This window comes from Malus domestica, chromosome 07 (genome assembly GCF_042453785.1).
Source record: "Malus domestica chromosome 07, GDT2T_hap1".
NCBI classification, from domain to species: domain Eukaryota; kingdom Viridiplantae; phylum Streptophyta; class Magnoliopsida; order Rosales; family Rosaceae; genus Malus; species Malus domestica.
In genome coordinates, this window is record NC_091667.1 from 15,166,142 (window position 1) to 15,180,268 (window position 14,127).

At 35.3% G+C, this 14,127-nt stretch overlaps 1 protein-coding gene across 1 annotated transcript; it reads right to left on the minus strand.

Annotated features, from left to right (window-relative positions):
• Positions 1 to 1,327: 1,327 nt before the first annotated feature.
• Positions 1,328 to 7,869, minus strand: LOC103455511 (probable protein S-acyltransferase 14). The gene is made up of 7 exons (XM_008395130.4): positions 7,231 to 7,869; positions 6,649 to 6,868; positions 6,417 to 6,508; positions 4,390 to 4,513; positions 4,213 to 4,298; positions 3,287 to 3,352; positions 1,328 to 1,936 (listed from the first exon to the last, which is right to left on the minus strand). The coding sequence occupies exons 1-7, from the start codon at positions 7,438 to 7,440 to the stop codon at positions 1,811 to 1,813; spliced, it is 924 nt and encodes a 307-aa protein (XP_008393352.2). The 5' UTR covers positions 7,441 to 7,869; the 3' UTR covers positions 1,328 to 1,810.
• Between the last annotated feature and the right edge of the window lie 6,258 nt (positions 7,870 to 14,127).

A 14,127-nucleotide genomic window follows, 5' to 3' on the forward strand; every position in this document is an offset into this window, starting at 1 on the left:
ATGTAATTTTTCGTTAAATTGAACAGTACCAATAACTTTTCGTTAAAGTTCCCTAGTATTTTTTAACCGAATCCCAAAACGTACCAAATATTAAAAAACCGAAATCGAAATTTACCGAAATCGAAGATTATCAAACTTTTCGGTTTAGTTTTCGTAAGAGAACCTGATAGTTTAGCCAACATATCGAAACTAAACCGAAATTTATTATTAGCATTATAAAACATATAATGTATTAATGTATATTTTATTTTTGGGTTGTAACTTATTATTTCATTTGGGATGTAACTTTTTAATTTCCCTAGACACTTTCTATTTCAAGTGTCAAGTTGAACTTAACTTATCCATTATGCCATTTAAATTTTGAAGTTACATAAAAATTTGGCACTCAAATTCAATCCCTCGAAGTCACATAAGAATTACACCAAAATTTGGCATTCAAAGTCAGGTCTAGTCATAATACTTACATATATTTAATATAATCATCATCTGACGGTCAAAATAATTCATATGAATAAATGTATTTAACAAAATCACTATCTAACCGTCGAAATAGTATTTGTACTAAATACATATTAGTATTGTAGCTAATTCTGTCAATGTCACGTAAATATGGGCTAAATTGGGAGAGCCGAAAAAGTTCGGCCTAACAAACAAAGTCCAATCCAGTTTTTCGGTTTACCAGACCAAACATAAGCCAATCCAATTTCTCAGTTTACGAAAAAATTTGGATTTGATTTTGTAGTTAACCAAAGTCAAATCCAAATTAGGTTTAAGTCATGACAATTTGACCAAAAGAAATAAAAAGTGATTATTACAACTTAAGAACTAAGTAAAATTTAAGATATCAAAGTTTTCCCGTAACCTAATTCATCACCCAAAGATATTAAGAATGAAGACTTAAAATTTTTAGGGTTTATTTCTGTTTACTTTAACAAAAGATTCAAGAAATCAAGTGACAGCTTGATATTCTTTGTATCAGTTGAATCAAAGTAGCGTGTAGTGAAGGTGTAGGAATCTTATTTGTTATGACTTTGCGGTTAGGGTTTTGATGAACAAGTCATATTCCCCGTAATTTTTGAACGATTCCCTTGCAACTCGAGCTAAAACCATTAGCATGTCCATAATTAATTCCTAATATATGGCAGAGAAGGTTTCAGAAATATGGAGAGTGAAAGATGAGGCACAGAAGAGGAAGAAGTTCTATTACGCTACGGTGTATCTTATATTATACACAGATTTTCGACCATTAGAGCTTGGTCATTGAATCCTTGACCAAGAGTGTAACGCCAGAAACCTTGGTGTATAAGAAACCGAATACCAATCAATATACATGAAAAATATATATATATATACATACCTCAGTATGAAGTTAGATTTTTCCCATGCATATCACATTTGATTGGGTTCTGTAATTTCAATGAATGGTACAACAAACCTAAGGAGGAACATCATCAAACCACCACATCAAAGTTTCATCTCCCTTATGTTACAGTTCCCAAATTGCCCACTACATATTTAGCACATACAATAAACATCATTCAGTCATATGCCATTCCCACTACTCCGCAACACCGCAACCCATAACCGCTCTTCCCAGTTCGCCTCTTGATAACGAGCCCTCTCTCTCTCTCTCTCTCTCTCTCTCTCTCTCTAACTGTTACACTTACAAGAAGACGCCCATGGGAACGAGAAGTTACGAGCCCCAGTTTGTCGCAAGCCAGTTGATTAGTTATAACCGCAAAGCATGCTGGTTGTGGATGTTCCTTCTCTCTATTGTTACAAGGAAAAGTGTTGTGACATGTCGAACATATTAGAACTCTTGGGAATCAAACTCTGGCTTAGATGGATACTCAAGACCCTGAAGTGCTGGTATCCGCCGTAAATCTTCATCCGAGTAAGCGGGGATGAACCAGTATCGTTTGTCTGTCCCAAACACCTGGTATGCAAATAGCAGCATTTCCAGTTGTATGAGTACACACTGACAATTACTACTACTATTAAAACCACGATCACAAAGATAATAGATTAAAGACAATTTCAAACAGTATTGTTCACGAAAAATATCCTGTCAGGAGTTCAAATCCGGGCAGGGTAAAACAGAAATTAGTTTAACTTGCCCATTGCTGGACTCAACCTACCCATGTACTAACATAACAATTGTTTTGAAAAAGACCTTGATGACCCTTTGTTTAATCGGGAAGTAAATTAGTTGAATAAAATGTAAGATGTAGTGCATATGCCATTACTATCAATGCTACACCGCATTATTCATGATATATCCACGTACCAAGGAAACTATCAGTATAATACTCTTCTAAGAGTATAAATAATCTGCAAACTAAGGGAAAACTTAGGGCCTGTTTGGTATTCAATTTGAATTCAATTTTTTTAACACAAAAACAGTTTTTGAATCTTAAGACGACAATTCTTGTTTGGTAGGACATTTTGAAAAACTGAACTCAAAACCAACTTGAAAATGTAGCTTACTTCATGAAAACATAAAAAGTCTGTTTTTAGAATTTTTAAGATTAAAAGCCCACTCTTCTTTCCTCCCTCTTCAGATCCTCTTTTCTCCATCCTCACTCTCTCTCCTATGTCTTCCCTCTCTCTCCCTTCTCTCTCCTCTCTTCCGATCACTCTTCTATCTTATCTCTCTTCCAATCTCCTCTCTCTCTCTCTCTCTCTCTCTCTCTCTCCCCCCTGTCTTATCTCTCTTCCTCTCTCTCCCTGATCTGTTCCAATCTCTTCTCTCTCGCTCTGCTTACCATTTCGCCCTTTCTTCCAATTTTCTATGTCCCTCTCTAGGTCCTCTGCCTTGGGCACTAGTAGAAATGAGGAAATTGCCTACGTCAGCTCCAGCAGGAAGTCGCTGGCCTATTTTTTGTTAAATTGTTATAACTTGAAAACAAATTTGTCTCGTACCAAACAAGTTTTGGTACAAAAAACTGTTCTTAAGAGATGGTGTTAAGAAATATTTTTGAAAATTATGAATTTTTTTAGCAGGATACCAAACGGGCACTAATGAATTTACGCGTTTAGCTGTCTGTTGCAGAGAATTGTGTTCTGAGGCTTCAACAAAATGCCAAATAATTCCAGGCTCAATGATCTCTACTATTCTATACTATTATAGAACATCCAAAACTTTCATTCCTCCTGAAGCAAATGTTAACTTTGGAATTTTAACTTGTGAGTTCAAAACCAACTAAAAACGCAGCATGTTTTATTTTTAAAAGATGCACTTAAGAAAACAAAGGAAGTATAATGATGTATCGCAAATTTTACCAACCTGTTCAAAATTCTTTTTTCGACCAAGGTCATAGCGCCATTTAGTAGAGGTTTTCTTTTCATATGCCTGATCACAAAGAAAATTTCCATCAGCACGTAATTCCACACCGAAACTCCTTTCCCCTAGGGAAGGCCATTGTATTAAAACCCCAAACAGAAGATACTGAGCAATGGAGTTACTTATATGTTTGTACGAAAAAGCCTAATCTGTAAGTTACTAATATGGTGTGACTAGATTTTCCACATTGCTCATGGCCAAGTTTCTAAAAGGCGCTAGGCACTAGTTAGGTGGAGGGCAGGGGCCTAGGCAGTTTTTTAATTTTAATTAATTTATTATATAACATATAAGCAAATGTCTACTTATACTTACAAAAATACATAATTGCATTAGGATACATAAATTGCAAAATAGAATGACATAAATTATAAAGTACTAGAACATATTGAAAACATGGGGAACAAGCACATAATGATTGTTCATCCAAGTATCCAACAAGTCTCTTACAATTTATTTACAAAATAAAATGCAAAATGGAAGTAATCTATTATCTAAGTGAGAGTCGCGACCTAGGTGGATGGCTAGGCAGGCGCCCAGGCATGTCTAGGCACCCTTTCTTATTTTTTAAACCCCTAGGGATTAATCGTGGCTGTGGCCAGCTACCTAGCGCCAACACTGCTCATGGCCCAAACATTAAAACAAAGGTGACATAATTTAAAATTGACAGATGTCAATCTATGGACCTCCAGCAAAATGTGATATTGGAATCAAGGAAAGCAGCATTCTCCTATAATAGAGGCCATGCATGGAGCCTGAACTATATATCAAACGTCTAATCTTTCTATAAGAGCCTCACCTCATTGATATCGTTAAGATATAAGCACAAGGAAATCCCCAGTTAAATTGTGGACTGAAGCAAAATACATTACCTCAATGGTTGTGGTGTTCGCAGCCACCAATGATATATGCATGACCAGAAAACCCAAAACACTTAATGCAAACGCAAGATTCAAGACTGCAAAGAAAGAAACACTGTTCATTAGTTAAGCAGATACCAACCACTTTGTAGGTAATATCACTAAGAAATAGGTAAATTTAGATAATACCAAAAGCAAGAAAGGTAGTTGCAAGGGTGCTAGGTGTTCCAGGTATTTCTCCCTCGCTAAAGAACAAAATAAAATGTGGCAGCAAGGATAATGTTACAACACTTGTCTCGAGAAACGTGTAAAACTGCATTCAGATTATAAAAAAAAAGCCTGAAATTAGTCTAAACATAAAATTTATTCAATGGGAATTCTTATTAATTCAGAAACCCCACAAGTAGATAGTTTAGCAAGGTAAAGTAAATCACATGGAAACATGCGCAAGAACTAGTTTCTGACAGAACAATCCAAACAATTTACCATCTAGCTGACCAACTAGTACTGACCCACAAACATGATTAAAACAAGTTATCCAGGGAATTTCCTAGAATATATATGCAATTACTACCAGTACCAACCAGACTGAGAACAAATAACTTATTATCGAAACAAAGAGTAACTGCATTATTTAAGAAGACTGTAAAAGTTTCTTGAATTCTTAAAGCTCATGAATAAATTACAAATTTTTATTATCGAAACAAAGAGGGACTGCATTCAGATTTTCTACCACTCTAAAGCTTTTCACTAAAGTCACTGACCTACGCTACAGATTGTTAAAAGCAATAAATTCTCATGCATATCAGAAATTAGCATACTATAATGCTCCACACACATTATTATGTTCCTTCTTTAATAAATTACAGAATAGCAAGTATTTAGCATTGCCATGCGTCAAATCCTAAGGGTTTTGATTAGAAATTTTAAATGATATAATTTCCATATTGATATGGTATAAGTTAGTAAAGTAGGATAATCATACTATTTGTCTGTGTGTAATAACCCTAAACCATAAAGAAAACTGGATTTAGTTGCCACTCCCTGTCCATAGACTCAATAGGTCGTACCCAGTGCACAAGGCTCCCGTTTTGATTAGAAATTTTAAATGATATAATTTCCATATTGATATGGTATAAGTTAGTAAAGTAGGATAATCATACTATTTGTCTGTGTGTAATAACCCTAAACCATAAAGAAAACTGGATTTAGTTGCCACTCCCTGTCCATAGACTCAATACAAACAAAAATTAAGTTCATCTGTTCAAATTATTTTCTTTGATCAAATTCTGTAACCATCAACTTAGCCTGCAGTCGAAGACCATTTCCTAATTTATGAAACAATATTCACAAGGTTATACTGTTTATAATCCAACAATTATTCCAAAAGTTATACTAGGGAGTTCCTTATTAAGAATATGGTCTTCATGGTGTGATGCATGTGGTCCTTTCAAAAACAATGGTGTGATGCATGTGGTATGAGTTATCTACCACAAGGAAAACACAGTTTACCCACCCTATGGTGGATTCAGAAGACCATAAGTGCTCATGTTAACATTCCATGAAATAATATGGTTCTAAAAGTCACTAGGCAGTAGTCAGGCAGCAGGGACCCGACTCATCCCACCCAGTCACTCTTCCACCCAAACCTCGCAACATTTTTAAAGTGACAGAACCAGTCAGTGACCGCTTAACGCCTAGTCCCCCAACCCCCTTCCTCCCAAAAAAGTGGCCACCTAATAGCCTCGCCGATTTCCTAAACGATTTTGGGTTAGTAGTGGCGGTGCTCTGTCGCCGAGCGCCAAGGCGCCGCCTGAATTTTAAAGAACACTGGCTGCACATCAGAGTGGTCACCCAATTCTCTCTTTGGTAACAATGAAAACAAGCCCCAACACCCTTAACCTCTAATCAAAATAAAGTTATTGCAAATGCTCCCAACTAGGGCACATGACTTAAATGCAAATACCTTTATACTACCAGCATGACTATCCTAGATTCATAGTATCACTACTCATAATCATGTATAAGTCTCATAACTTCAGAGAATAAAGCTAAAATGCAATTTTGAATAATCCTTGGTAGTTGGAATAAAACATAAGTAAGGCATGTTAGAAGATTATGAAAATGAATTCCTCAGTAGTTGGAATAAAGTCTAACTCATTCAAACATAATCTCATGCTGAAAAGTATTTCAGCTTACACAGAAAACAAACTTACCAAGAAAAGAAGAAAATACTTGTAATTTAAGGCCCCAACACAATTAACAACCCATACACAATGGTGATCCATTTTCAGTACACACCGCCCACCTGAAAGTTGGAATAAAGAATTCATGCTCTGATTTAAAGACAAAAGAACATAACAAAGCAAAATAAAATATCGCAGACATATCTTACTGAAAAAAAAACAAAAGAAATAAAAATAAAACACTACAGATATGATGACTCACAAACTGAGCAATGATGGCAACGAGCTGGTTTCAACTGGTTGCACTTCCGGCAATACCGGATTCTCTGATTAGAGGGGTCAGGCTGCAAACCATTAAAATCCGACCCAGTCAATGGGTCAGCCTCCCCTCTCTCTTCATCCACAGCAGGCCTCCAATTAGGTGGCACACCCCCCGGATCCGTCAAAACAACAGAAAAGTAACTCCATAATAACATCACCAACTGCAACATTAAACAAGTTTCCAAGTTTTAGCTTAATTTACTCTAATACACTTAATCAGACACCACATCTTGACTGCTTTGAGCTAAACATTAATTAATACACACACCAATTAACCCCCGAGAGCTAAAGAATTTCTAGAAACTACAACCTCCAAGTAATTTCAAAGTTCTTGGAACATATAGCAAGAAAAAATAGCAGATTTTACAAATTTACTGCGAGCACAATAAACCCAATTTTCGAAACCAAAAGCCACAGATTCTAAAATCCAGAATCTCTAAACAGAAAACCCAACAACACCACAAAAAAAAAAAAAATTGTTGAAAAAAATCCAAAATTTAATGGTTTTTCGAAGAACGCTTACCAAGCAATGAAATAAGATCAATACGGCAACAGCAATGAGAGAGTCAAGGCCGCCGTCGTACAAAGCCGGGCCGTAATTTGTCAAAACGACAGTGTAATATGTGACACCGACGACCCCAAGAACAAGGAGGATCATGACGGAGCCCAGACCTCGCAAAGCTGTGCAGAACTTGAACACGTTCCAAGCCATGGCGACTCCAGATCTATGCATAATATATCACTCAAAATTCAAAAGTACCGAAATTCATAAAGAATGATTATTTTTCTCTGTTCGATCTCGCAGGAGCTGGGTGTGATCTAGGATTTATGATTCAGCAGGTGGTTTGGAGGCACAAGCTCAAAGAAATGCATAACAGTGTGGGAAACAGTAATTTGAAAAACAATAAATATTTTCTCTACTTTTGTTTGCAATTTTTTCAGATGTTTTGGAAGCGAAATTTAGGGAAGCAAAGGATTTAGAGGTGAGATTCCAGGTGGGGTGTGAAATTGAAATCCACGTTTCGGAGACAACGATGAGGTTTTTTCTTTTATATATTTCTTCTTTATTTTGGGCGAGACAAGATGAGCTTTTGACAAAACATACAAGAAAATAAGACTTTTTCTTCTAAAATTTTCCTTTTTTTTTTGTTGGTATGATTTCTTTTTTCTTTTTTTTTCTTAGCGTATGGTATAGTTTTTTAATTTTAAAAAACGGGACCAACCGGTGGTGAAGGTGCGAACCAGAATCAGGAATCGAACTCAACACATGCCTAAAATTTTAATGAGTCATTTTAGTTTCTTCTAGATCATATTGTGTGATTCACCAGCATCAAGAATCGAACTCAAGACGTGCCTAAAATTCGTCTCCATCCACCAGGGCCACCCGGTGATGGTTAACGTATGGTATGGTTTGGATTTAATGGTTTTTATATTTATTATTTTGGTAGATAGAATAGAAATCTTAGGCCAAGATTTTATTGTTTAAAGATTTACTCTAACAACTATAATCTATTTTTGAGGAGACAACAATAGTTTGGTAATTTGAGCAAAACTTTTTTTCGTCATTATCCATAAATTTAGAAGGTGGTCATCAGTCTAGACCACTATTCTAAAAATTGGCTTAGGCGGCGCCTCTAGGTGTTGGATGGTGGAGGGCCGATGCAATTTAGGCCAAAACGTAGAGGAAAATTGAATAGGGGCTAGGCGAATTAGGCAATGGCTAGGCAACTTCTCCACACAGACACATTCTCTCTATCTCTTTCTCTCTTTCTTGCATCCGCTCGTGCCAACTCTAATTCTACATGCGTTGTCCCTTGCAGTTGCTGTCGCCTAGACTCTCGCGCACCATCATCTGGGCTCGTTATACATCATTCTCAAACTTTGCGAGAGGGTTTCCAATTTTTTGCTTTTTAGATTTTAATCTTTTATTTTCTTCATACTACAATTGAATAGTGTTGAATTCTAGATGTACAATTCCATTTTTATGTATTGATTCACTAAATCATTGAATAATTTGTACGGAATTATGATGTCAATTTTAGATTATGAATTATCGAATTATTGAATTTGGTTTTGTTTAGTCTGTGATAATGCCCATACCATGATGGCTTAAGCTTAACTTTCCCAAATTCTCAATAAAGTATAGGTTTTTTAATACTGTAAATAGCACCTATTTTCATATTATATAATCAATTGAACTAAATCCACCTAAGCCCCACTTAGTCGCCTAAGTCTGCCACTCGACTAGCGCCTAGCGCCTATTAAAATCTTAGTCTAGAACAAATGTTTTTACTCTCTGAATTCGCATGCTTTATTTCCAATTTTAAAAATTAATGCCCTTTAGTCTAAATTTATAGCATTGTATAATAAAATTCATGAATCTTTAATATTTTTGTGTAGGTTTTCATTATTACAATTTGAAAATTCATACTTAATAAGAAATTGACAAGTAGTACAAACTCCTTCACAAAGGATTTTTTTTTTTTTTGGGTTTTTGTCACAAATAGTCTTTGAAATTGACTCACACAATCCAGATGATCCCTGAACTTGAAAATCAATCAATGTCATCCCTAAAAATAGTTGGTGCAAATCAATGTCATCCTTCCGTTTAAGTTCTGTTAAAAAAATATGTTACTACGCTTACGTGACACATTATGGGCCCCTCACTCCAATATTATAATAACATGTAGATTAGAAAAACAAAATTAATTTTTTAATTAAGCCTTAATTAAATAGAAAAAACAAAATGAAAAATTAAAAGAAAACCCGAATCCATTAAACAAAATTAATTTTTTAATTTAACCCTTGCACTTCTCCTACGGTCCTACCGCTCGTCCTCTTCTCGTGTTCATCTTGCCATCAACAAAGACGATGCCCATAAAAAATTGAGCGATTCTAGCACCAATATCGTGAGGTTCGGCTTCAGGTTTCCTTCCCCGATTGCGAAAGACAATAGGGGATGATTGCTCGACGATGGCGGCAACGAAGGTGGAGACGAACGAGGGGAAGATGCGGTCGGGGAGATAGGGTTGGGAGTCGGAGCCTCCTAGGTGTGCTGGTGGCCGAGAGAACGATGAAGATGACTGTTGTTAATGGCAAAGCCAGGAATTGACCGGGGGGGAGGGGAGGGGCGAAGTTAAAAGATTGCAAGGTTCTAAAGAATAACAACAACCAAATCCTTTTATATAGTAATGTCTTCCATAATTTATCAATACAAACAAATTACAATTGTTGCCGACGAGGTTTCATATCGTCAAAACGTCGCATAATAGGCTCATTACCAATAAAAGCAAATACATCTCTCTCAATGTAAACAAGCATGCTATCAATCAACCATTGATCTCTCATTTTGTTACGCAATGGTGTTTTCACAATCTTCATAGCAGAAAAAGCTCTCTCCACCGAAGCAGTTGCAATCGGTAACACCAAAGCCAATATAAGAAGCTTATACACTAACATATAGCTTGCACACTTCCCGGTCTTCACCAACTCCTTTGCAAGATTACCAATTCCTCTTAATGATGAAAACTCACTATGCATCTTCATATCATGAATGTAATTGTCAAGTTGAATTGGAAGATTCATGATGTCCATACGATCAAAATCTTGAGGATAAAGTTGGGCTAGACGAACAATTTTTGCTTTGTCAAAAGACTCAAAATTATTCACCGGACTCAAATAAAGGTATGGCGTGTTTGAGTCCGATGAATAATTTTGCATCTTTTGACAAAGCAAAAATTGTTCGTCTAGCCCAACTTTATCCTCAAGATTTTGATCGTATAGACCTCATGAATCTTCCAATTCAACTTGACAATTACATTCATGATATGAAGATGCATAGTGAGTTTTCATCATTGTGAGGAATTGGTGATCTTGCAAAGGAGTTGGTGAAGACCAAGAGGTGTGCAAGCTATATGTGAGTGTATAAGCTTTTTACATTGGCATTGGTGTTACCGGTTGCAATTGCTTCGGTGAAGAGAGCTTTTTCTGCTTTGAAGATTGTGAAAAAACCATTGCGTAACAAAATGAGAGATCAATGGTTGAGTGACAGCATACTTGTTTACTTTGAGAGAGATGTATATGCTTTTATTGATAATGAGCCTATTATGGGACGTTTTCACGATATGAAACCTCACCGGCAACAATTGTAATTTGTTTGTATTGATAAATTATGGAAGACATTACTATATAAAAGGATTTGGTTGTTTCTATTCTTTTGAACCTTGCAATCTTTTAACTTTGCCACTCCCCTCGTCAATTCTTGGCTTCGCCACTGTCTGTGTGCTTTCGGGAATCTAGGGTTTTTGAAGACACATAAAGACTAAAAGCACAAATATATGAGTTGAGATGAGAAGTCGAATCAATTACCCAAAATAATAAATGACAACCAAGGAAGAAGAGATTGATTAAGGTTGCTGGAGAAGAAAGGTTGCTGGGTAGCAGCAATCCCAAGTCTCTGTTTCAACTTTTTTAATTAAAAATAAGTATAAAATGAATTTCTCTAATACACTTGGCATCATAGTTTTGGAGTAGGGACCCATAATGTGCCATGTCAACGCATTAACAGATTTTTTAACGGAATACTAACGGAATGACAACATTAATTTCCACCACTCATTTTCAGGGATGACATTGATCAATTTCAGGGACCATTTATGATAAAGACTTTTTTTTTTTTAACAAACGATATTATCTACACTAAGAGGAAGATGGGTTGACTTAGCCTTACAATAAACTAGCAATAATGTGGTTCAAATTCGCCTTTGGCAAGAATCAAACCTAAGACCTCTCATTTATAAGTGAAGATGAATATTACTAGACCATATTACTAAGTGGCGCACAAAGGATTCTTTTAAACAAATAAAAATATAATATTATTTTTTTGGAAGGAATCGAACACCCAACCAAGAATTAATTTGTAAAAATTTGAAATGTAATAAAAACTTATTAATAAACCTTTTCATAAAGTAAGGCTCTAATAGCGAACCAACAAAACTAAATATAACTTATAAAAACCCAAAAACCTCATTTATGAAGAAAAATGTCTCATATATTGTGAAATTGAAGATATGTGTGCAGTGAAATAAATGAAATAGACACAATATTTACGAGGTTCAGCAAGTGTGCCTACGTCCTCGGGACAGCAGTAGTATTTTTTTTATTATCTAAAATATATAAGAGGAGTATAATGATAACTCTCACTATTTTCTCTTATCTCTCTAGCCCAGCTCACTGTTATTTTATTCTGCATCTCTCTTCTTTATTTCCTTCATTTCCTCTCTCTTTTTTCTCTTCTTTCTTCTTTTCTCCGTTGCTTTCTCCTTCTCTCCCTCCTTTTTATAGAGATTTTCATCTGACAAAATATTGTAGCAACACTATTCATTTTACAAAATTTCTTCAAATGAATAATGAAATTACTATGCATGAATTGTAATCTCTCTGATTTTTCTTTAAACAAATAGTAAAAAAACTATTCATGTGGGCCATCCACATACTATATTATAATACTCCCCCTTGGATGACCATATGTCAATATCAGTTGCCTCGTTAAAACCTTGATTTGTTTCGGATGCTCCCTCTGATGAGTATCTCCCCTTGATTTCAAATTCTTCAATCTCACTGATTACAAAGTTGATGTAATTTGATACCATGCATGATAGTTGAAGTGTTTGCTACTGAAGGTCGATCACATGCGCTCCAAATTTTAATGGGTCACGGGTTTTAACCAAACACATGTATTTCTAAGAGATATGAAAATGTTGCAATGAATGGTTGCTTTCTTGATCATTGTAGGATCAATCTATTCCATTTGTACATACAAATCCTTTTTAGTGAGCGATATGTATGCATGCTAGAATATATTTAGATTTTGCTTGCCCAATAAGACCATGGCTTTTGGTGAGTTTTTTGGAATAGAACAAGCACATGTCTATAATTTCCTGGAGATATCAATAGATAAACTTTACTTCATTCTAATACTCATATGTTGGTATTGTGCTTCACAGGAAGTGTAACGTCTAAGTCAGTGTATTATGCTACATACATTAAGGAACATACTTCACTAAAATGTGGAACTGTTCATCTTCATGTATCCTCTAATAGATCATGTTTTCATAAAAGAAAATCTGAGGAAAAAAAAAATTTGGTGAGAAAAATGAAGTATAAATGTAAACAACAATCGACGGTTAAATTTTGATCTATGATTTATAGATTATAGTAGTGAAGCCATTCACGAAAGTTGTAAAACTTGTCATTACGAGCGTTTATATATTTTTTCTATATTTTTCACACTTCTACATTAATTAAAAAACTATTAAAGACTTTACTTAAACAATAGTCATAGAATAAATGAGAAGAGAGTGCTAATGTAGAAAGCCTCACTGAAAATATCATCAATATAATTCTTGAAGACAATATATTAGGCCATGGTGATTGATGAAAATTGAAGAGTTTGATTGTAAGAAAATGTGCAAGGTTCCAAACCTTGAAACATAACTCCCTTAATTTTGCAAATCTTTTGAACATTTGATATTTTGTAATGTTCTAATGTTTTATTTTTATTTTTTATTATGCTCTTATTTTGGGTATGTAAATATGTAATACTTGAAAAACAAATGTTTTTTTATGTTTTGAATGTGATAATATGGTATGTATATACTTATTTAGTATTATGTTTTTTATTTGATTATTTATTGGTTTAAAATAGATTTTCCTTAACGGGTAACGTGTCGGGTCATATTACCTGTTAATATTATCGGGTCGGGTCATTTTATCTGTTTATTTTAACGGATGTTACATGACACGATCCTTTAAGATATCAAGTATGATACGAAAACGACACGAACACGACACGAATGCCTTGGGTTTTTTTTGTTCGCCCTTGCCTTAGTTTACAAAATGGGAAAGTAAACCCCCAATTGACCACAGACCATACACCATTATGTACCAAAGCCCACGTGCAACCGAAAAAGTACCAAGCCCATTGGCCGCCCTCCAATAGTGAATTAGATCATCCGAGTTGAGAATCGGCCCTAGGTGATGTCACAGATATTGAGTGGTCTTCTGTCCCCTATTGTGTGCTTGTCTTCTATAGCAGAACAATTTTCTGCAAAGAATAATTTGTAATATATGCGGCATTTTCATAAGCATATAACTGCCTGCATACAAATTGAGCTTTCACATGAACTCAAGTAATAAGGCAGGCTTTTGTGTAAAGCAATTGAGTCTGTAAGAAGAGAGAAATGGAGAAAGCTGGTCCAGTTTATGTAACAGGTGGAACTGGATTTGTTGCTTCATGGCTAGTTATGCGGCTTCTGCAACATGGTTATACCGTTGGAGCAACTGTCAGACCTGACCCAGGTAAACTAAGTACACATACCAATTCATCTCACTGGATCTTTAATTTCCTCCCCAAGCAAAA

Excerpts from the sequence above, each read along its gene's own strand:
- LOC103455511 (XM_008395130.4), bottom strand. The coding sequence starts at position 7,440 with ATGCATAGATCTGGAGTCGCCATGGCTTGGAACGTGTTCAAGTTCTGC. Across the intron at positions 4,299-4,389 it reads AACTACCTTTCTTGCTTTTG|TCTTGAATCTTGCGTTTGCA; the intron begins GTATTATCTAAA and ends CTTTCTTTGCAG. Across the intron at positions 3,353-4,212 it reads CGAACACCACAACCATTGAG|GCATATGAAAAGAAAACCTC; the intron begins GTAATGTATTTT and ends CTTTGTGATCAG.